Source organism: Cavia porcellus, unplaced genomic scaffold (assembly GCF_034190915.1).
Source record: "Cavia porcellus strain 051 isolate PalLab524CR breed Dunkin Hartley unplaced genomic scaffold, mCavPor4.1 scaffold_10, whole genome shotgun sequence".
In the NCBI taxonomy this organism is placed as follows: domain Eukaryota; kingdom Metazoa; phylum Chordata; class Mammalia; order Rodentia; family Caviidae; genus Cavia; species Cavia porcellus.
Genome location: NW_026947493.1, coordinates 80,870,046 through 80,894,349, shown reverse-complemented (window position 1 = coordinate 80,894,349; position 24,304 = coordinate 80,870,046). Strand labels below are relative to the sequence as shown.

The 24,304-nt window shown below is 41.1% G+C and overlaps 1 protein-coding gene across 3 annotated transcripts; it reads right to left on the bottom strand.

The window, feature by feature from the left end:
* Med30 (mediator complex subunit 30) lies at positions 1-24,304 on the bottom strand. 3 transcript variants are annotated; one of them, XM_063257656.1, is made up of 4 exons: positions 24,021-24,304; positions 16,105-16,263; positions 13,790-13,894; positions 1-639 (listed from the first exon to the last, which is right to left on the bottom strand). In XM_063257656.1, the coding sequence occupies exons 1-4, from the start codon at positions 24,195-24,197 to the stop codon at positions 631-633; spliced, it is 450 nt and encodes a 149-aa protein (XP_063113726.1). In that variant the 5' UTR covers positions 24,198-24,304; the 3' UTR covers positions 1-630. The 3 variants fall into 3 exon arrangements, with proteins under 3 accessions (XP_063113726.1, XP_003479877.1, XP_063113727.1); XM_003479829.5 differs by lacking the exon at positions 1-639 and adding an exon at positions 5,100-5,892 and having other exon boundaries at positions 24,021-24,302; XM_063257657.1 differs by lacking the exon at positions 1-639 and adding an exon at positions 5,859-13,707.

The window sequence follows — 24,304 nt, the reverse complement described above, 5'->3', positions numbered from 1 at the left end:
TTGAAGTTTGTATGGTTTTAATTCACATTTATGTTTCTGTTCGCACTCTGCATTCTTTAATTGATTTATTTGTTAGCTGTGCCATCTGCAGAGTTTAGGTATTGAGTTTTCACAAATGACATTTTTCCCTCTCAGAAAGCTGTTTTGAAAACTATTTCCCTCACCTTACTGCAATTAAAGTGTGCAACGTGCTCATCTCCCAGAGTTGAACATTTTGATAACATTCCTTCTTCTTTCGATATTTTTTTATTAGTATATGTTTGTAGTACACAATGTTTACATTGCCTGTAGAGAATTAGAGCATGTACATAATACATCCTAATTCCCTTCCTTCATCCCCTTGTGTCTGTATCATAAGTTAGATTGTTCAGATTTGGGCACAGAGATGTTTTGTGCAGTATTCCACGGGTAGGAGACCTCTAACTTGAACTTTGTTTTCTGCTCCATGGTACCATAGAAGTTTCAGCAGTTCAGTGGTTTTTTTGGGGTTACCTGGTGAACATCCGGTTTGTGGATTGGGGAGCACCCTATCTGAGAGCCTGTCTCAACGGCTGTCCTATTAGCTTCCGTTCTGCAACTCTGAGTGAAGGGTCCTCCCATCTGGAACGCCAGGAGTCTGGAAGTGAGCAGTCAATGACCCTGGAGGAGTAAATTACGCAGGCAGGTTAGTGTTCTTCTAAACCCAGATGTGGCCACATTGTGTGTAGAACAAGAACCAGAGAAAGGCAGCCTTCCTTCGAGCTCCTGTGCGAGTTTCAGGTCCTCCTAGGATGGAAGCCCACGCCGCGATCCCCATGGCTCCCTTTTCCTGCAGGAGTTGCTGTTTGGAGGTGTCTCTTGTGTGTTTTCATGAGTGGTTTTGATTTGTGTAACACAGGTGAGAGTCTTTGCCTTTGATACCCAAAATTATTCTTCAAAAAATATACTTGCAGGTAGAAATAAGTTTTAGAGTTTTGCCCCTTAAATTTCTTTGCTTCAAATATTTTACTGTTACTGGGGAAAAAAATTCCCTGAGGTTTTTTTCCATGCCTATAAATCTATTTAGAGAAATGGTTCTCACCTTGGCTTCACTTTGGAATCATTTGGGGAGTTTTGAAGTCTGCTGAAGCCAGGATCCCACGCCAGAATTCTGATTTAATTTGTCTGGGATGTGGCTTTGGCATAGGGAATTTTAACATTTCCTCAGTTGATCCTAATGTGCACCAAAGATTGAGAACTGCTGGTAAGGAACAAAATTTTTAAATATCCAAAGGCCAGAACTCTAAATATGGCATAATATTTTATAACACTATTGCTATTTTTGAAGGTTTTTTTCACATCAAAGTACATGCAACAAGCCTCATTAAACTGCTTAGAACATATTTTTCCATGCTAGTGGTAGATCACCTGGAATATTTGTTAAATGCATAACTTTTTTGAGCTCTATTTTAAAGATTTTGGTTTAGTATACCTGCACCTAAAAAATGTACCTAAGGATTCTCGTGCCTGTTTTTATCAATGAGGTACTGCTTCAGAGAGCTATCTAAAGGAGTTAAAGTAAGTTGAGATTTTCCCAAACAGCAGGCTCTTTGGTGGTATCTTAAATGCACAGAGAAAATAAACTTACCCTTGCTTTGCTAATTTTCCAGTAGTTTTTGGCAACAATAAGAACTTTAAAAAATTTTGAATTTTTTTACATCAGCAGATTGTCAGTTCTATAAAAATGTATAAAAATATTGAATCTAGTAACTAATTCTTTGGTCTAAAAAGATGTGAAATAATTCAAAATTAATGTTTAAAACATACCTAGAATATTTACAATTTATACTCAAAATCAGTCCTCATAACCTAGTGTTTTAAAAATTAGACAAAAATTGAAGGTATCCAGCTATTTTAGGTAAATTGAACAACATTCAGGGTAACAACATTCTCAGGCCTTAGGATAAGCATACATTTCAGTTCAGAGCTAAAAAACTCTCTAACTTCAACTTTAGTGTGAATTTGGAGAAAGAAAATGAATCACTCAAGGTGGAACTATATCAAAATGTCGAGTTAACACATTTGGTCTTGTCATAGTGCCCAGAGATCTCAAGACTGAGTGATCAAGACTGTGGATTACAAAAGCATTTTAAAGATACTGTCCTTCCCAGAATCCTGAGCTTTCCTTTCATCTGTCCTTAGCTTTTATTTTTCCTTAGCTTTAACCCAGACTAACCAAGACCTGACATGATCAAATTGCAATTAATATAAACAGCTGTGAAGAAACAGCTGCAGAGGAAAATGTTAACAGAGAAGCCTACAAATTCAAAAGAAAAATATTAAAGTTAGGACGAGTCATTTCTCCATCACAGTAAAGGATGCATTGGGTTTTCTATAAATGTGTTTTGGCTTTGGAAGCTGAATAATTGATGTCATATCTGAGACCATCAGTAGACCATGACTGCTATTGTTTGCTTTTCTAGAAAACTTTTCCTTTTTCCCTAGTATTTACTGCACAGCACACTTTTCAAGACTCCCCTGCACAATTCCTGGCCACAGGGTGGCTTTGTGACCCAGGGTAGTCTGCCCACCTCACCCACTCACACAGTCGGACTCTCAGCCCTTGGTATTACCCCAGGCTTTCAGAGTCTGTCTTAGCATCTGTCTTAGTTACTTTTTACTCGTTGCTGAGACAAAATACCTGAAGTGCAAGTTGGGAAAGGAAAGCTTTATTTCTTACATTTTTGGAGGTTTTAGTCTACACTCAGTTGGCTCCAAGGCAGGCGGCCATGGCTGGGCCGCACTTCATGGTGGCTGCAAACAGCAAGCAGGAACCAGCAAAGAGCAAGACACACCTTCTTCCTGCCATTACATCACATCCTGGCTCCACCCCTATGTGGGTGGAGCCCTGACACCATCAACCCAAGCACTAGACAATGAACCAATCACAAATGCACAATGCAGACTCATGAGGCCTGGGGGACACAGACATAAACCATGACACTATTACAGTAAGAGACATACTCCCCTGAATCCCTCGAAGAACACTCCCCTTGGCTTTGAACACTGTCGCATGGTTTTTGCCACTTTGGGAAGCATCTGGAAGTCCTCTTTGGTGTCTTCTCACAACTGCCTCATCCTGAATTGATTCAAAAATGTTTACAGCAATTTTTGTTAAATAAAAACACAACTGAGTGCCCTCAGACCTTCCTGGCGGGATGTGGCACCATGCCACTTCAGGCTCCTCCTTGTCAAAATGACCACGGAAGGTAAAAGCTTCCAATCTGTTCAGGGCATCCAGGCAGCCACAATGGAAGACACCAGGGAAAGACTTTCTGAACTGCTTCAGAAAGGGGCGGGAACATGGGGCTAAGTTTGTTTAAAGACCAGAGGCTGCAGTTTCCACACTCTCCAAGTGTTTTGCTGGTGACATTCTGAATGACCTAAGCAGCTGTGTGATTACTAAGACACCAAAAGCTTAGGTCAAAATGCTTATTTTTTTCTAACATAGAAATTGTCAGTATTAAAGTAACTAGCCCTAAGCTCCCAATGGTAACCACGTTATATAGAACACATTTATGTAACGTGAAGTTGTAAAATCCCTGCTTGTCTTACTTGTAACGGTGACACCTCTGGTCCATGGACACCTTGCAGGCTAGCCTACTGGTTTGCATTCTTCTCCCTGTCACAGCTGTGTATGAACTTCACCCCCACTCTGGCGCTCCACAGAAGCCCGGCTCAGGGAAGTCACCTCTGCCTGAAGGCCACTGGGCGTGCTCAGGACTGTTCTAATGACCCTCAGGTTAGCAGTCTTAACAATGTCTACATGGTTTGGTTTGCCTTCTTGCACTCTGCCACCTCTTTTTGAGTAGCAATTTGTACTTTCATTAGAACACCTTACTTTTTAAAAATTAATTTTACCATTACATTTTAGACATGATGATCACATCATACGGAATCTGTGCCTATATGTGATGTACCTTGATTTCTTTTTTTCCGTTCCATTTTGTAAGAGGGGAAAAGGGGGGCCCTCTTACAAAAGCTTTGTTGTGTATCCCCGCTCCCTTTCCCACGTGAAAACTTCCTTCCTAGTTTACAATACCCATTGTCCATCCCTTATTTACCCTTTTGCCTTCTCACACCAGAGAAAGAATTCCTGTGTCCTTGACTGTTTCACTTAAGAGCACAGTCTCCAGGTCCATTCATTTACCATAAATGTCTCAAGCACACACTTCTTTATGGCATAGCACTCCTTATAAAGAACAAATCCCACATGTTATCCACTCATCTGGTGATGGGCATTTGGGTTGTTTCAAAGATTTAGCTATTACTAACTGTACTGTTGTAAACACGAGTGCACATATACCACTGTGGTATGATGCTTGTAATTCTTTTGGGAAGATAGCAAAAAGGGAAATAGCTAGATCAAATGGAACCTCTAGGTCTAGTTTGTGAGGAATCTCCACACTGATTAAAACAGTGGTTGCACCAGTCTACACGCCCACCAACAGTGAAGAGAGTTCCTTTTTCCCATAGCCCACCAGCCCTTTTTGATTTCTTGGTAATAGCCATTCTTTCTGGAGATGGGATCTCAGTGTTGTTCTAATTTGCATCTCTCAAACGACCAGTGATGTTGAACATTTTTTATCTTTATTTACCATTTCTACTTCTTTACCTGAAAAGTGCCTATTCATTTCAGATGCCTTGACAGGCATATTTGTACATGGTATAAAGTTCAAAAGTTACAGAAGGCCATACAGTGAAATGTCAGTGTCTTTTAAAGTTTGATATCACTCACTCGGTTCCCCACCCTAGAGGAAGCCAGTTACCAGTTTCTTGTGTGATCTTCGGGAGAAACTGTATTCACATACAAGAGAAGCCAAACAGTATTTTGACAGTTGCCTCAGGCTACAGAGAAGGCAGGACCCTGTGAGTGTCCAGAAAAGTGGAGCTCCCATCAGCAGACCTGCAAAGGACTCACTGCCCACTGGAAGCTCACCTGCCACAGAGAACAATCTGATTTACAACTCTTAAATGGGTCCTGTTTTCAAAACACCCTCACAATTATGTTGAGGACGTATCTGAAAAATGAAGGGATTGCTTCCTTGTTCTAAAGCAGGCCGCAGATAAGCACACAGATGTGATTTTATTTATTTATTTATTTACTTTTGGTACTGGGGATCGAACTCATGACCTTGCATTTGCCAAGCAGGTACTTACACCACTCAGCTAAACCCCCGGTCCACCGGTATGATTTTAATCTCTCCTGTCTTCAAATACTGTTTCTTTCCTTTTAGACACAAAGCATCTCACCACCAATGGCTGAAAAACTACATAATTACATAAAAGTAATTTTCATGGCAACATACAAGTTAACTATTTTCTTATTTTTAACTGGTTTGGTAATAAAACTAAATTTGTAATGTTGAACTGAAAAGGTAACTTACATCTTTAATTTTAATTTTACCACAAAAGGACTGTAGATTTTTTCATCTGTAAAAGATACATTTTCTTCTAAAAGGGTAACTGAAACAAGCAAAACCACTGATCAAATTTTAAAATTTATTTACAAAGCTTGATTTTGTTTTTAAAAAGCCATTACTCACTTTGTGAAGAAAATCAAATCGCAAACATTATCAAAATTTAATAAAATAATTTTTCATAGAATCAACAGCATTTACAAAAAAAGTTAAAACTTTAAAACTACAATGTAAAAATGGGAACTTTAGTTCTAGTGACTAAAATAAAAGCATATAAATAATGTTTTTCAAAAGGGAAAATACTTGAGGGAAAAAACAGTGATATAACATGCAAAGAACAGGAAATTTAAATATCAGTTTAGTTCCTCATTGCCAACATGGCATTTATATCCCAGATGAGATTTCGTAATTGATCCATAATTTGCTTCAGCTGTTGATTCTTCTGTTTGAGTTTCTGTGGAAATAAAAAGAATTTATCAAAAATGTTTCATAAATATGGAGCATGAAGTTAAAAGATTAAAATGTCCTAAGTGAGGACTCCAATGATCTAGATGAAAAGTGAACCACACATCCTGTAAAGCACCAGGTCTCCACGCTTTTCTAGCCTCAGACACTCCCTGACGGCCTCCTGAACTCTAAGTCAGCCCAGGAGCCTGAGGCACAAGGCCCCCGACTCTTCTACTTCCAGCACCGAGGGAAGAGCTAACACTTAACTGCTACAAAGCTGAAGAATCTGGATTTCCCAGGGGCAGAACTCAGAGGTCGGTCAGAGCACACACTGAGCCAGGTTCTGGGTGTTCAGAAGCTCAGCTGCCTCTGATTATGAACAGATGATGCTGGACAAATGCAGAAAAACGCAGGTAAGGAGCCAACCTCCCTGGGGTTCTCAGGGGGATGAAATTATCTGATTCATGTAGTGTTAGAACTGCTGGCACCTAAGGAAGTATCCAGCAAATGCTCATGGCAGACACAACATAAACTGTCAACCTGAAGGACGACGCACAATCCAACGCCCACCTCTGATGCAACTGGCCTTTCCAAACTGTGGGCGACGGCACCCTGCCCCCGCAGGAGGTACAGCCTGTGCTCACACTGAAACAGCGCAGGGCCGGATGCGAGAGCAACTTCACAGCCACGATCTGCTGCGCGCCTGCGTCGCGGGCACATGGTGTCTGTGCAGCTCCACTGCTGGGTTCCACTAGACTATGGGCTATAAAGTTTCTAAACACCCTTTCTTCAGGTCTTATGTGGCAAATATCTGTTTAAGTAAACTAAGATAAAAGTTGAGAGTTTCTAGTTAGACATTAGTGTTCAAAATCTTTTAGGAACATGAAATTTGGAGACACATATTTTATTAGGTTTTTTTAAGGATACTACATTAAACAACCTCCAGGTAAGCTAGCACACAGTCAATCAGAGATCTCATTTTCATTTTACTCAAAAGCAAACTACGATTCAGTTGTTCACATTTTAAGTACAGTTAGATACTGTTACATGAATATCCATTTTTACCAGCACAACTCAATACCTAAATCTTGTTAGCTGCCTATCTGTCCATCAATAGTTAGAAAAGCCAGGAAATAGATAACTAAAAGTAAAAGTGGAAAAGCAATTTACAGAGACTGATAATCTTTCACAATATTAACTGTTATTTTGAACTAGGGATTGAACCCAGCACCTCCATGCTAAGCTACGTCTCTAACTCAATTATTATTATCCTTAAGACAGGATCTTGCTAAGTCACTAAGTTAACTTGCTAAGTTGTCCAGGCTGGGCTTGAACTCATGATCTTTGTAAGCCAGATGCACAGAGTGCTGTGATTACTGTCACATGCTACCACACCTGGCTAAGGCTCACCTTAACACGGTCTCTGTGGAAACAGATTAACTATTTGTATTTTCAGTCATCCAGGCTCCCTGATGAGCTGCCAGGTGAGGCATCCCCTAAGGACTGTCAGGGCGACCATGCAGTAGACAGCAAAGCAGTTGTGCATGTTATGTAACACAATGACCTGACACTACTGGGACAGGTGAGGCATGGCCAAGCCTTTTTCACCCCAGAGACCAGAAATCAACACCTGTGCCACCGGGCAAGGGCGGCAGCAGCACGTACGAGCACTGGCAGGCTGGCAATCTCAGTTCGAGTTCTAACTTTGTCTCTAACTTGTCATTTGAACCTAGACAAAGCCTCCTGTTCTATTTTCTCTGCTATGAGATGGGACTGCGGCACTGAAGGTCCCTGCCAACTGTTTTTCCTACACTCACAGGTTAAGATGACAATCAGCGACCAAGATAAACAGTAAGTCTGGTTTAGTGAATTCATGGCTGCAAAACAAACGGCTCCAAGGTGGCCCTTCACCCTCAGCTGTGAAATCTTCAGCTACTACAACGCCTCTCTCATTTCCAACTTTTCAAGAGGAGCACTACAGAAAGAATGTGAACAGAAAATCTAATTTGAATTGGTGAATATGATCATTCTGCAAGTTTCAGACTTTCAAAGCAAGTAGGAGGAAGACAGCGCCTAGCTGGGTAGACTCTAACCAGGAAGGCAGATGGCGAGGGAAACAGCATATGCTGCAGAGCTCCCGGAGAGAAACATGCCTCTGACTGCAAAGGGCAGCCAAGCAGGAGAGGACGCGTGTGGGGCCCAGAAAAATGGGCGGACGCGAGGGAGGAAGGAGGACGCACCTGGCTTGGTGGTGAGTGGGTAACTGGGAGCCACTCAAAGTCCTGACGGTACAAGTGGTTACGGCACACAGAGCAGGTTAACCTTCTGGAGTGGACTCTACGGCACACCCCATGAAAAGAGGACGGAGGAGGTTTTCAGAAACAGCTGAAAACCACCGAAAGGCCAAGTCTAATGAATGAGGCTCAGCGACTGCATTTTTAGTAAAAATAAATGATATTCTTGGGTGGTTAAAGGCAGACTTTACAATCAGCATGGAAACAGGATTCTGATGGCCCCACAATGTTGCCATTACTGGGATAAATGGAAAGCCTACCAGTAAAACTGTTTGAGGGTACTCTGTGGGAATATAAACTTGATGTATTTGTGTTTTTCCTTCTTAAAGCCTCATTAATTCCAAAAAGATAAAGAGTATTTTTAGGGTAACAATGAAATCTAGCCAATAGACTTTTTAAAAAAAGTATCGTATAAGGTACATATGGACACTTTTTCTCAAAGACACCACAAAGTTTTAAATTACAAAATTAGCACAGGAGCAAAATATCTCGAGTCAAAACACATCACAAGACATCGACGGCAAAGCTGACAGTTATGCTTATTAGTGGCTAAATCGTAAATAAATTTTCATGACATGATATAGGATTTAATATATACACTCTTGCCCTGATTGATTTTAACAGAGGTTGACAGCTGCTATTTTCAAAATCCGTCAGCTGTGCCTAATTTGTTACATTAACAGGTGAACGTGTAAGCAGAGTAGATGCAGTACTTAGGAGATGTGTTTATGCTAAGTCATACTGTGTAATTTAATATTCATACAAAGGCCGTGACACCTGATCAAAAATGGTTTCTAAATGCATGGGCTTGATTATGCGTCAACCCTATAAATGTTACCCATACTTCTTTCAATTTCATTTCACTGTCAGTGGAATAGCTTTAATGTCCCTAAAGCATAGAGTCTGAAACAAGAATTCACCTTTTTAATTGGATATCAGGACTTAAGAATTCTAATATATGTGAAGAAAATACGGAAAGTATTTAAATAAACCAAAAAAGCTACTATACTAGGCCATTTTAATCATGGCTTACATCAAATGTTGACTATAAATTCTACACCTCAGTTTCATGGCACTGTGGTCAGCACATGTCACTAGGAACCAGATAGACTAATGTAATCAACGTGTCCCTATACTGGTTCCAAGACAGAGCCGCATGTGAAGGTGACCAATCGGGGATAAAGAGAATACATTATTTATTTTGTTCATTTAAAATAAAAAGAAATTGGCATTCTAAGAAGACTGGATAGTTCTAATTGAATGTGAAAAATATAATCTTATTACCTATTATATAGATCCATAAAGCACCTTGATATAAGCAAATGTCAATGCATGAAAAATATTATGCAGTGTTTTTGTTTCTGTAAAGATCCATCAATGCAGTCTGCTTTGTCCTTCCTTACTGAATACATGTTTAGGATTTTTACTTTCTACTTTTACGAAGATAACCCCGAGCCTTACTGTATCCCTTATAATTGGAATTTGTTTGCACTGGTTCATTTTTAAACAGCATTCTTGAAAACTTTCCCCCTGTGTGATGATCACTGGTAAGAGCTTTTCCTGTAGTCACGGTAAAATTGCTGTAACTAACAGATCATGATGGAGGGGGAAGTGATTGGAGACTGAATATGGAATCCTTCAAACATCCAGTGTGCTTGTGGGTTTTAGCTATTTTTTCATGAGTAAATTATACTACTTTTATTTATAAATGACTATATGCATATTTGTACCTCTTAATGTTTTATTTTGCCTTAACAAAAAAAAAAAAAAACCCCATCAGGCCACACCATGAGCACAGGAAGCCGAGACTGCCACGTTCCCCTTAGAGTCAGTCCCGTGTTCCCATTAAAGTCCCCTCTTCCTGTTAAGAGTCCCATGTTCCCATTAGAGCCCAGTGTTCCCCAGGAAGAAACCCGTGTGCTGGTCACACACCTGGAGGAACCAGACACACAGGGCTGCTTCACGGGAGGTCCCAGCACTCAGGACGATGCCCCGCACAGAGCAGGCGCCCCAAGACTTGAATATTAAGGGAAAGAAAGAAAGAATCCAATCTAAAGCCTTCTCTAAATCTAGAAGACAGCACACCGAAACCCGGTGGGGACTTCGGCCTGTGCCTGTCTCCGTATTCGCTGCTGCAGTTCGGACCAGAGGCCCGCAGAGGCCCGATGCTGAGAAATTGCCTGGCTCCCTGCGTGGGCACCGTCTGGAGGAGACTTGCAGGGGGTTCCCCCGGGGTTCAGGTCATGAAGGCAGGGCCTCCAGGGCCTCTGGAACGCCACACCCCGGGTCCCCTCCAACACATACTGCAAGGTGAGGGCAACACACTGCGCTGCCCTGGGTTCACTGCAACAGCGCCAAGGAGGCAGGGACCGAAGTCCCTGGACTGGGAGCCAAAACAAACCTTTTGGTATTTACTACAGTGACAGAAACTAACACACTGGTGAGATCCCATCACCTGTAAAACTCTCCTATCTACACACTGAAAAACCAGAAACAAAAATCGGCAACCCTTACTTGCATAATAAGAATGTCCACTAATTGATGATAATAGAAAAAAGACAAAAACTTCAGTCTGTGAATACAGATGTTTATAAACACTTGAAAATCAATCAATGAATCTTACCTTTTTAATAGCATTCTTGTGATTAAATAATTAAATTAGAACAGTTTATCATTCAAAATCAACAGTTCTCATGGGAACCCTCTCAAGCACATGTGCCATTAAGGAAAAAAAATATCATTGGATTATGAGTTCCTAGTTTTAAAAATATCACTTCAAATCCTGTATTCTAGAAGGAAGATACAGAATTTGAAGAAGCTGGAGTAAAATAATAAAGTGCAATACTAATGTTAACTATTCTGCTCACAGTCAAAATTTATGTTATACTCAATTCAGATAAAAAAAGAATAAAAAAAAATCCACTTTCTACTGAAAAATACCCATGTTGCTTGCTTTTAGGCGGTTGATTTTACTCTTTTTCCGTGTTTGAGCCTGAAATTTCAGTTTCTGCGGTCCTTCATGTCTGCTCACTGCCTACTTCTCCAGGGCTTTCTCAAAATAAATGGATGGGAATTTCCAGGAAGACAGACAGAGCTCTGAGGCCGAGGCAAGAACTTCCGGTGCCATTCAAGAGAAGCCACGTTTCCCTAACAGTTCTTTAAAAAAAATACCTTCCAGCAAAATCTGTGATCAAAATACACACGAGCCTTTTTTCCAAAGCCCTAATAAAAGTGGCAGAAGCACAAACAAGCTATAAACCCACAGCAGAGAAGTGATCAGAAGCAGAACCGCAGAGCAAAGGGCACATTTTCAGCTGAAGAGGACAGAGGTGAGCGACCCACAGGAGTAGACGGCAGCCCAAGGGCGCAGGCCAACAAAGCCTGAGCATGCAGCTGGCCCCCAGGGAGACCCGGACCGACAGAGGGAGCCTCCCACGGGCTCAGGGACTGTGACGACAACCCTGGAGGCCCAGCCCACAGGTGGCTGAGTCCCTGTGCCCCTGGCCCGCCTTCCTGGGGAACCGGAGTCCAGCTGCTCTGAAAGTGAAGGACAGCTGCAGACCGGCTGACGGGACGGCAGGGTCCCGGACTGACACGCACATCATCAACAGACCCAAAACACTTCTGAGTCTACAAATGGCTCACACTGAAGACCACCAACCCCATTTATTTTTTAAGATCTAAATTAAAATTCTCCATCTTTTGCTCATTCTTGACCAACTTGCAATCTTAGTCCTTTGTTATACTGGCTACTGATTTATTAACACATTTGCTGGAAATATTGACTGGAATCTTTATGTTATCTTTTCAAAAAAGTTACCAAATCTATCTACCTTTTTCCTTTCTGCTATGTTCTGAAATACATTTTTCTTTGAATTTTCCAATATTTTGTCTTGCAGGTCTTATTTTCCACTCTGAGATCCATTTTGACATATTGGTATAATATAAAAGTTGGTTTAATTTTCCACTAAATTTTCTATATTTTTAAAGCCTAATTTTCCATACGCTCCCTCTCCTGTCATATTAAATTCTCATATTGATGGGAAGGCTGTTTTATGAGCTGTAATTTTAATAATCGGTCTATACTTATACCCACAACACATGCTTAATTATTGCTTTTATAAATTCCTTGTATTACATTTTAAATTCTGAATTAAATTATTGTGCTTTATTACTCTTATTTATCAGAAGTTTCTCTAAAATCTTTGTACTTTCAAGGAAAAATAACCCATTTGGATTTTACTGGGGTTTGTTTTTTAATTGTTATTACACTAAAATCCTACTATTTTTGCACGCTTTTAAAAAAGTCCTATTTGGATTTGGACTGTTACTGTATTAAAATAACCAAGTGTACATTTTTATGTTTATTGCTCTCTCAAGAACTTTAGATGTTCTTTTAATTACTCAAAACTTATATATTTTAGTAAGGTTAGTCACAATATCACTAACATAATTCCTGTCTACTTAATATTTCTTGTTGCAACTGTGAACTTATTATGGTTTATAGCATTATACAAATGTTATCAATCTTGTGTTAAGCCCTTTTACAGAAGTCTTACAGAGTTTACTTTTTATCAAATGAGGTCCTCTGGGCATTTTAACAGGTCTGTAAACAGTATCCTAACTCCTGTTTCCGAACAGCATATTTATCTGTTTTCTTTTTTGAACTGGGTATGACTTCTAAAAAGTACGGCTACTTTTATTTTCAAATTTAAATACTAAAATACTACTGTATTTTATACCTGTTTTTAAATAGGAAAACCTGTATTTCATCTGTATAAAAATGTTAGCTATTTGAAATAAAAGTTAACAAAAACTCTTCTTGGTTGTTTTAAGTGTTCTCTGAATCAGTAACCAGTATTAAACTCTATCAGATGTCTTTCAGCCACCTGAGAACAAGATTTTCCCAAGGTAACTGGACATTCGGTACTATGTCTATAAATTCAATTGTCCTCATTCTAGCTCAGAAAACCCTCTTTAAGATGGGGTGCTACACTGTTAGTTCTGTTAAAGAGCATTAAGAGTGTCAGAAGAGGAACTTTGTATTTCCAAGTGAGAGTAAGTTGGTAGTTTTATTCATTATGCTATTTCTATTAGGGTTTGGTACACCCAGGCCATGTTTCCACCACAGAGTGAACTAACAGCTCTCTCTAATTTAGGGTCCTGAGAACTATCTGAACACTGTCTTTTGAAAATGTTCAGCAATAAATACATTCTAGTCAGGAACTTTTAGGGGAGGCTGGGGAGGATAACACTTTGCTAACTCCCTCAATTTCTTATTCAGGTGTTGAGACATTTAATTTCCTACTTGCAAAGTTTTATCATTTGCTCTTCCGAATATACTGCAAGCTAGGAAGGTAGACTCCGCGGAGCAGAGAGGCAGGCAGGTGACTGCGCGCCAGTGTGGCTCTTCCAAGGGCTTTACTCTGAGTTCTGGATCGCCCTTCCACTTTCCAGACGGAATTCTGCTTTTAGTTCTCAGCTGTATGCTCCATAGGCTGAGTTGGTCAAAAAGAACTTCATGTAATCTGTAAATCAAACGATGCTTCTGAGTCACACTAAACTCTGATTTCTGCCTGGAAATCCGAAACGGAAGACGCGGGGACTCACTTTATTTACTTCGGCGATTTCCCGTCTCTCGTCGCTAGCGAAGCGGGGCGGGCCGGCCCGGTCCTCGTTCTTGGAGCCGTCCTCCTCCACGTAGGGAATCAGTTGCTGGAGTGAAGAGCAAGAGATAAAAGTCAAAACCCGATCCAATGTTTTGACGGGGTGGGACAGAGCACGCATCGAACTAGGCTCAATTTCTATACTGCAGGGCAGCTTACAGATAAATTTTAGTTCAGGCACAGGTCAGAAACAGCAGACTTAGAAGCCTATCACTTCAGTGCTTTTATATAAACCATATATATCCTTACATATACCACATACATCCTTTACTGTTGGGGTCTGTTCCTAGGCCCCCAAACCCCTAAATGGGTGCACGGTGAAGGCTCAAAGGAATGAGACATACAGCATGGTCTTCAGGGCTGCAGAAGTGAGATCCTCAGCAGAGCTCATAACTCTGCTAGCAGCCGGCTGACAGATGCTAGGCAGCCGGTATTCAATCAGAACAAACAAGGAGTTGAGTGGACAATGGAGGAAACCTGAACAGGATCTTGGGAGGGGTTCAAGGACCCCTCAGAGCAACAGAGGATGCTAATTACAGAGAACTATCCAGAAAGTCTCTAGGTGGCCTCAGCCGTGGCCTATCTTGCCCTCTGAGGTGTCTCCTCCACCTCAGTTCAGTCATGCCCAGGCCACGCCACAGCCCTGCATGTGCATTCAACTTCAGTGGTCTCCAACACTGTTCAACACCGCTAAATAATACCCATCTCATCCAATCAGCAAAGCATTCGTTGCCAACACTGGGTAAGACCGCGCAACATTACAGCCAGTGTGATTCCCACCCCTGAGCCAGACAGGCTCTCTTTCAGCGTCACTAGAAGGACAGGACTGTCATGGACGTGGTTATATAAGTCTTGTTAACCTGCCACCTGAAACTGTGCTGCCTCTGTCGATTTCTAGGTGTTTTAACTTCTTTTAGTGTTAGAGCGTTATTTGTTAATGTACGACAAAAAATTTATATAAGAGTCATGGAACTTGTGGGAGAATAGAATTAATACGTGTGGTCTGTGCCAGAATTCGGATCACCGTCTCCAGCATCCTGTGTCACCAATGTGGGAAGTGGCTGGAGGTAACTGTCAATTCAGGAGTCTCCTGGCCTAACTTTTTCAAATCCCTGCAACACGTGGGAGCTTCGTTACACCGACAGTCACCCCTTCTTCCTCTCCCTCCTCGAGCAGCGGCCCTTCCACCTGGGGATGACCGGGTCCCCTAGTCAGCGCCCATCCCGCCTCCTGGCTCCTCTCTGCTGCCGCTTCCTTCACCGCCATCTACACTTGCATTCCCCAAACACACTCAAGTTTCTTCTTTTAGAGGTGAAAAATGCCCCAGATCCTTGGACCCATCTCCCCTTTCATCTACTACTACTTTTCTCTCTTATTTTTCTCTCTGCTTCATCAAAGACTGGTATCTAACTGCGGGTCCAGCTCATCGCTGCTTCTCATCTTCAACCCTCGGGGATCTGACTTCACCCCAGAGCCGTTGTAATGATGCCTGATCAGAATATACCAATGCATTCTGTTCAGCAAAATGTTTGGGCAGTTTTCAGTCTGTACTTTCTCTGACTCCTCTGCAGCACGTGTCAGTGTCAACACCATTTCCCATCTCTCTCTTTGCCTCTGACCATTTCTTATCAGGTCCTTTTGTGGTTTAACTTTCTCTGTTCACCTCCAATAAACCGATCACAGCACTACCTGTCCTGTGCAGGCAGTGCTAGACCTAAACTCTCTAGCTACGCTAGGCGACAGTGATCTAAACTGTAAACAGGAAGAAGCATTAAAAAAAATACCATCCACCCAGTTAATCAGATATATTCAAGATTAAATTCAGAGAATAAATATTTAAAAGTGTGATTCCCCTGGCTACAAATCCAATATAAATTAATGATGGTAGAAAATTTTTATCTATAAATGGTTTCCATTTTAAAAGTACTTTATGATGCTATTAGAACTCCTACTTAAAAAGAAGAAAGGAAAAACACTTATTTAATTAAAATGAGATACCAATAACTGTACTATAAACTGCCACAGACAAACCTCTCCTCCAATACCACCAACGAAAAAATCACTGAGACTGGAAGTCAAAGTGCCTAGAAATTAATGTGAAAATACAGTAAAAAAACATATACACTCACACATAATTTTAAAACTTAACTCCTGGAAATACTGCTACAATAGGTAAAAGAGAAGAGGGGAAACATTACAAACGTCTTGACACGGTCTTGCATCTGTTACCCATTCACCCTCCCTGGCGGGACAACTCACCTCGACAGGAATGGGGTCCATCCCTCCGCAGTTCTCGTTGCATTTGTCATACACCAGTCTCAGCTTCCTGAAGAGGATGGAGAGCTGGCGCAGGTGGTCCTGCAGCTTGGTCAGCCGGTCTTGGTACGTGCCGGTGTGGTACGTGACACCGTTTGGCAGCTTACCAGGCAAAACAACAAAAATGTTACATGAGTTCAGATTTGCTAAGTAAAGCCCACAGTTTTTAGGTAGTGCGTAAAAGCTACTATGGCACTTCACAATTAATCAAATTCAATCTTAAGAATGTATGCATAAACATAGACGATTTTATAAATATATAAAGAATTTAAGAGTCACACGTGCCACTTATTAGCAACTTGTATACTGTTTCACAGCTATAAAACAACCCTAAAAATTCTGTAATAAACCTCCTGATAGTTGAAAAACCTTTTTTCCTTTAATTTGCTAAGTATAACTTTTAAAAAGAATGTGTAACCTTAATGTTACTATATGAAAGGAACAAGTTGTTGAGCTGAAGCAGGAAGCTAAAATACAGTTTAAATAAAAGAAGCTTGGAAATTTTTTAGGACAAAAGGAATAGTATACTGTTGGAAAAATATTCCTCAAATACTTTAGCAATAATCAAGACCCTCAAAGCACACATTAAAGTATAAAGACATCACCCAAAGTTTTACTTGAAAAAAAGCCATTAACAGGAAATATAGGTGTACATCAGTCAGTGTTTCAGTATCATTAATAATGATCGTGGCCTAGATATTTGTATATTTTTATTCGGTAATTTTTTAAAAGCCTAAAATATACATTGACATGAGATAAATCACAGGTAAAGGGAAACTGACTATTATTTAGAACTTAAAATTAAACATGACCTGATGGGAACTGCTGCCACTTAGGAATAAAAATCTTCCTTTTCCTGCAACCATTCATAATATTTTATTCCCACATTTCATATATGCAACAGCCTAAAACTCAGTGAAGAGCAGAAAGTTTTGTTTTCTACTCGATGGGTGTTTATATTTATAGTTCCCCTATATATCTACCTTGGCGACTAGAATCAGGTGATTTAGAATCACGCCTCTATCCACTATCTAACAGCTAGAAGATCAGTCCATCCACTCAGTACATTTCAGTTTACTTTTAGAAAAGATGAAGCAAGAATAAAAAAATGCATAATACAATGTCAGGAGAACAGTAACAGGACCTAAAAACTTAAAGACTAGGAGAGTCTACAAAAAGCTGACAAAAATGTATTAGGCACACAGCTTGAGTAGCTCTTTCTCATTTCCAAATTCCCCATTTTAAATATAATGGTTTCTAAATTAAGGCTATCTACTGCATCTACCTGAGATAAAATGTTCCTCAGAAATTCACAGGGATCAATACTTTACGATGCCTCAAATAAACGTGATTGAACACCGAAGTCTCATCTAATAATCAAATATTTCCAGGGAAATGGCACCAAGGTTCACCCAATCACACAGAGTAAGACTTCTCAATTCTCCATTCATGAAGTTTTCCAAGCACCACCTAATGATTCAGTTTATTTATTTATTTTATAGAGAAAAAAGTAAAAATGAGTGAGTTTCAAAACAAGATAGGACAGTAACAATGATTAGAACCCTCCATATTGTTGTCTACATAGTGGCAATTCAGCATACACGATATAGGGATCGGATATTATCCAGACAGCTAACATCATACTAAATGGTCAAAAACTGAAAATCAAGAACTTTCAAAATCAAGAACAAGACAAGGATGTCCACTATCACCACTTCTATTCAATATTGTCCTGGAAACACTAGCCAGAGCAATTAGAAGTTAAATTATCATTATTTGCAGATGACACAATGCTCTACATAGGAGACACCAAAAACTCCACCAAAAGACTTGTAGAAATCTACCAAATTCAGTAGTGTAGCTGGATACAAAGTCAACAGTCAGAAATCAATAGCCTTCCTATATGAAAGAGCCAAACAGAGAGAAATTAGAGAAAGGACACCCTTACCATAGCATTCTTTCTAGAAGAAAGAAATACTTAGGAATCAATCTAACAAAGGAAGTAAAAGATCTACACACTGAAAATTACAGTACTCTGAAAAAGGAAATTGAAGAGGATATCAGAAAATGGAAAGACATTCCCAGCTTATGGATAGGAAAACCAAACACAGTGAAAATGGCCATACTCCCAAAACTGTTACATAGATTTAATGCAATCTAAATCAAAATATCAAATATATATAATTACCATACCTCACAGAAGAGGAAACACTCCTAGAATTCATTTGGAACCCAAAGAGACTTAGAATAGCAAAAGCAATCTTGGGCAACAAAGGTAAGTTAGGGGGCATCACAACCTCTGATCTGAATTATACTACAAGGCTACTGTGATAAAATCAGCGTGGTACTGGCAAAAAAACCAGACCTGAGAATCAGTGGAAAAGATCCTCAGAACAAAAGATGTGGTCCCAACTCCAAACACACTCTGTCACCTTATCTTTGACAAAGTAGCTAAACACGGCCACCAGAAGAAAGACAGTCTCTTCAGTAACTGGTGCTAGAAAAACTGGTTTTCCATGTGATGATTCAGAGTTCATATGGATACTGGCTTTGTTGTTTGGGTGATAATGAGAAAAGAATGCTTATATCTTGTATTAAGAAATACCTGAATTTTTACTATGCCATATGCAATGTTTCATACCTTGTCTTGTTTCCTACTTATTAAAGAGTGAAACTTGTATCACTGTATCTGGTATAGTGTACACACACAGATGTTACAGTGCAGTCTCAGTTATTTGATTCACCAATTTATACTTAAAAATTCAGTGAGACAAATACATCATGTAAAGGAACTCTTGACAAATCCTACGATAAAGGAAAACATAACCCCTTTGAAATGCCAAGAACTGCCCTCTTCAAATTCACCATCTTAATAAGTTTGGATGTTAGTTTTTAATACAGGCTTTTCAAAGAAAGGATTAATTAATTCACTCAAAAGTTACTGCATATCCTCAATGTGTCAGCCCTGTTCCAGAAGCTGGAGCGGCAGTGAGGTAAGAGATGAGGTTCCCACGCTGCACATGGTGACAGCACTCAAGATCCCTTGAGGTCTGGAACTCTCGCTGGATGGTAGAGTGCTTGCCTGCTTGCCGAGCAGGGTAGCACACCCAGCAATGTCACAAACAAAACAAACAAACCCAACAGTGATACACACTGTTCAATGACCAGCTCACCATAACCACCTCACTCCCGTCTATGGGTGAAAGCCATCAATACACCTTCACACCCCCAGTTGCAAAAAAGACACGCAACTGCATTCAACGCTCATGCTTTAAGGCAAGCATGAAACACAACACAAACTCCTCCAAGTGAGAAGATACATTTATCTCAGCTGTAGTCAGCACTAACACGGAAGCAGCAGCAGCTCCACCAAGTTCTGGAACCAAAAGGAAACCTCCCGAGACCGCTAGCTCCTGCTCTAGAAGCACCGATCAAAGGACTGGGAAGAAAGGGGAGGGGTCCAAATAAAGCTGAACCCTACAGGAAGCCGTGCAGTGATCACAGACTGTCACTGAAGTTGGAAGAATTCAGTAAGGAGACGAACACAGAATCAACAAAAAGCACCAGCTTTGCTTTAACCTACAGAAACTAATGGAAACCAAATGCCACTTATGACATCCAGGAACAGATAAAATACCTAGGGATAAACTTTAAGAATCTCAAGACAAAAAACGAAAACTTGATGCCGGGTATGGTGACTCATGTCTGTAACTGAGCACTCAGGAGGCTGAGGCAGGAGGATGGAGGGGAGAGTTCAAGGCCAGCCCTGGGCTATGTAGTGAGTTCAAGGCCAAACCAAGCTACACAGCGAGAACCTATCTCAAAAACCAAACCAAAAAGAGAAAAAGAGAAAGATTACTTACAATACTTCTTAGGGAAATAAAAATAAATAAAAGGGTATTCCATATTCTGACAACATATTAATGATGTCAAGTCTTTTTAGCATGAATGAGCTTAATAAAAACATTGTATTAGAACTAAAGCTCATTTTAAAATACGTTAGCCTGTACAAACACAGAATGAGCTGAATAGCCAGGGAACTTCAAAAAAACATGACACTTGGGCACTGGTATGTAAGGCAGGCAGCTCCACGGAGTACAGTACAAGTGTGTCCAGCCAGCAGCCCACAGGTCACCCGCGGCTGTGGGCAGTTACCACGGTAGCACACACTCCTCACAACACGCCACTTTTGGTGACAGTTTCCATGACCCAGTTGCCCAGTACCCTGCAGCCAGCCATCGGTCAGTTTCTGCTGCCGTCTTCTTTCGTCCTAATAAAAATTATTCAAAAAAGGAAGTTTTGTTGCTTATGTACATTATATATTTTATGTGCAGATGAAGACCATTCCTTGTGACTCACTGTGGCCCAGGCTGGGCAACAACGGGTGGTCAAGCGTGCAGGAGACCATCTGCAATGGCTGGTCATGGTCAGCAGCCTGATTGTCTTGGGGGAACCCCATAAGTAAAGCTCACTCCCGGTGTGTCTGGGTGACTCATGGGGAGTCGACTGTGGGGTATTTGATCCCTCACCCCCTTCCTAGCTCTCCTCCCACTCTCTGCATCCTGGACACCACCCTCTGTGCTGTGATGCTTCTGCCCCGGAGCCAGCGGAGGTTCAACCCTGAACCAAAACCAAGCCTTCTTCCTTCCCGGTCTTGCCTGGAGGGACCTGGTCACAGCAATGGGAAGCTGAGTGGCACAGCACCCCTGGACGGGTTCCTTTCTGTAAAGTAACATCTGATTCAGTGAAGAGGGGACATGACCTTCTGGAAGAGTAAGGCAGGGACGTCCCTCACCATGAAAGTCACAAAATTCTTCTGAGTTTTCAGTGGGGAAGACTTTATCTGACATAAAATCTAGGAGCTCCGAAAGACTGTCGCTGGAGAACTGGTGTAATAAAGCACAGTCCTGCCATGCAGTGGAACACTACACACTATAAAAAGGGAAACACTTTCTGTGTGAATATGCAGTAAGCTCCAAAAGATATCAAACAAAAAAAGCAAAGCACAAAATGATGTAATATGCTACTATGTGTGCAATGGGGAAAATTTTTAAAATGCACATCAAATATATGGATGGATACACCAAAACACTGCTAAGAATCCTTAACAACCATCACCTACAGGGAAAATCAAAGCTCACTCACGCTAGAAAGACTTGACATCATTAATATATTGTCTTACTAACCAAGAACATGGAATACTGTTTTATTTTTTTTTATTTCCCTAAGAAGTAAGTATTGTAAGCAGTCTTTCTCTTTTTCGGTTTGGTTTTTTGAGATACCTGCTGCACAGAAATGGGAAAGGGATGTTCACAGTAATGTCCTGTTTTTTCCTCAATTGTGAACACATTACATATTCTGCAAAGGGATTTAAAGGCTAATAAACTGAACCAAAGCAACGGTATTTTTCACAGGGAATCTTAAGCAGTGTGGTTTTCTGCAGGAATCTTAATATGGAGACTTAGAGAAACACATTCTTTAGCTCCCTGAAATTTTTTTCAAAACATGCTTATATATTTTTCCCAGAAATGAGCCCACACTTTCTATCAGACTTCTAAGCAGCTAAAGGACACCTAATATATAATTATTTCCTTAAATCATAAGCTTAGAAATTTTAGCAGTTTATACTGATGTTGTTTTACCTTTTTGGGTCAAATACTACAGAGGAAGATTTTAAATCTGAATACTTATTAAAATATACAGTAGTCCCTTCTTCTCAGAGAGGGCTATGTTCTAAAATCCCGAGGATGCCTGAAACCTGGACAGTACCAAACCTTGTTACTACATTTTTTTCTTGCACACACAGACTTATGAAACCATTTAATTTACAAACTAGGCATAATAAGAGATTAACAATAACTAATATAGTGATTATATTATCAATAATTAATATGATTATATTATCATAGTATACACTCATAAAAGGTAAATGTGGTCTATCAAAATATCCATTTGGACCACAGTTGACTAAACTGTACAAGAAGATTGTGCATAAGCTATCTGCCACCACATGAAGCGTTTTTAGGATCATCAAAGTGGCATAACCTCTTCCTCAAGCTTCTGGGAAGAGACGGACACACAGTGGCTGCCTTTTCAGCCAACTATGATGTGCCTCAAAGGGTCTCAGATGAGCCAGACCCCAGAACCACTAAGCAAAAGGCACACAAATAACTATCCCGTCCCTCACAAATTTACCTATGGAGGTCCACATGGAATCTAGTCACTGACACTACTGTTCTGTATATAGGTCATAAGCCTGCATTCCTTTCTTTTAATAATGTACATTGTTGCTCTAGTCTAATCTTTTCCAATATACATTTTTAAAGGAATGATGTTCACATGCTGCAGTATTAAGGGAAGGAACCATTCAAATGAGTTGGCTGAATGGTGCTGGAACAATCAGACACCCAACAGCAAAACCATAAATTAGATCTATCACTACCCACCCCTCAAATATACAACTTACGATGAGTTATGCGTTATAAACCTAAATGCAAAAACTAAACATACACAACTTCTGCAAGAAAATATAAGAAAACTTTGTCACTTTGGGTTCTGTAAACCTTTCTTAGGTATGACACCAAGAAAGAGAACAACCAAACAGATTTCCATCAAAATAAAAATGAACTGGGTATGATGGCAGAGCACTGTACTCCCAGCACTCTAGGAGGCTGAGGCAGGAGGACTGCAAGTTCCAGTCCAGCCCAGGCAATTTAGGGACTCAGTTGAGACCCTGCCTCACAAATAAATAAGATGGAAGTGTAGCTCAGTATGGGTTCAATCCTCACTAGGAGAAGGAAAAAAAGGAAGGAAGGAGGAAGGGTGAAAAAGAAGAAGTGAAGAAACAATTTAGAGTCTGTTCCTATATAAAGCTATACAAAGAGAATAAAAAAGCAAGCAAAGCAAAATAAATAAGCATACGATAATAAGTATTGATGAGGCCAAGCGGATACAAGAATCTTTAAAATATTGCTGATGGAAATGAAAACAGTTCAACCACTCTGGAGAAATTTCCTCAATTCCATACAATCCAGCCACTCTGGTCTGTAAGCTCACATTCACAGCAACATTAATAGCCCCAGAGGCGAATGTCCACGGTCCCTAAGGTCCATCGAAGACACGCAGGTTGTGGCACAGTCGCACAATGGAACACTGCTCAGCAAGGATAAGGAATGACCTAGGAAGGCGGCAAAGAAGAAACCATGACCTCCCTGCAAAGGCCTCTGTCCCGCATTCACGTAGAGCTCAGACACTGCAGATCGGCTTAGGACATGGGCCGCCAGGCTTCTCAGGGATGGGGAGACTGATCCTGGGGCAAGAGGAAACTTTCTTGGGTCACAGACATACAGGGTTCACTGCTGAGTGTGGGGCTGCTTTTACGAGTGTATTTATATCTGACAAAACCTGAGGTGGACGTGGTTTATCATACATCAGTTCTGCCAAGAGAAGTGGAGGGCTTTTTAAATATTCTTTTTTTTTTTTTTTCCTCTTTTTTGACACACTATGCAGTTCAGGCTGGCCTCGAACTTCCAATGATCCCCTGACTCCAGAGTGCTGGGATTACAGGCGTGCGCCACCACACCCGCCTTTTTTTCAAAAAGAAAAAAGCAAGATTTTTTAAAAAGAAATTATAGGCAGAGGATGCATTCTTTAGTTGCCTGGGTTTTGCTCCTCTTGGGAGAAATTTTGCTGGGGGGAAAAAATAAACTTTCGAAAAGTTGAAAGAGGGCAGAGGCTCTGAAAGTCAGTTTCCACCATAACCAGAGAAGGCGTGGGAGCTGGAGAAGGGGGCCAAGCGGCGCCCAGGGCACTTCGGGGAGGGCGCTCCGGGTAGGACGGCCGGCGCCCGCGCCGCGCACCTGCATGTTCCGGAGCAGCTGGAAGATCTCCATGGTGCGGTACACGATGTCCTGCACCGTCTCCTGCCCGATGCGGCACAGCGACGCCGTGTTCACCTCGCGGGCGGCCTGCTGCGCCTGCGGCCCGCCGAAGGGCCCGGGCGCCATACCCGACGCCGCCAGCGGAGGGGTGGACATGGCGCGGCCGTCCCAGGCCGGCTGGCGCTGCGGGCCGGCGCGGAACCCCGAGCGCGACACAGCTGAAACCGCCGCTTTCCAAACCGCCCGCGCCACTTCCGCCCAGC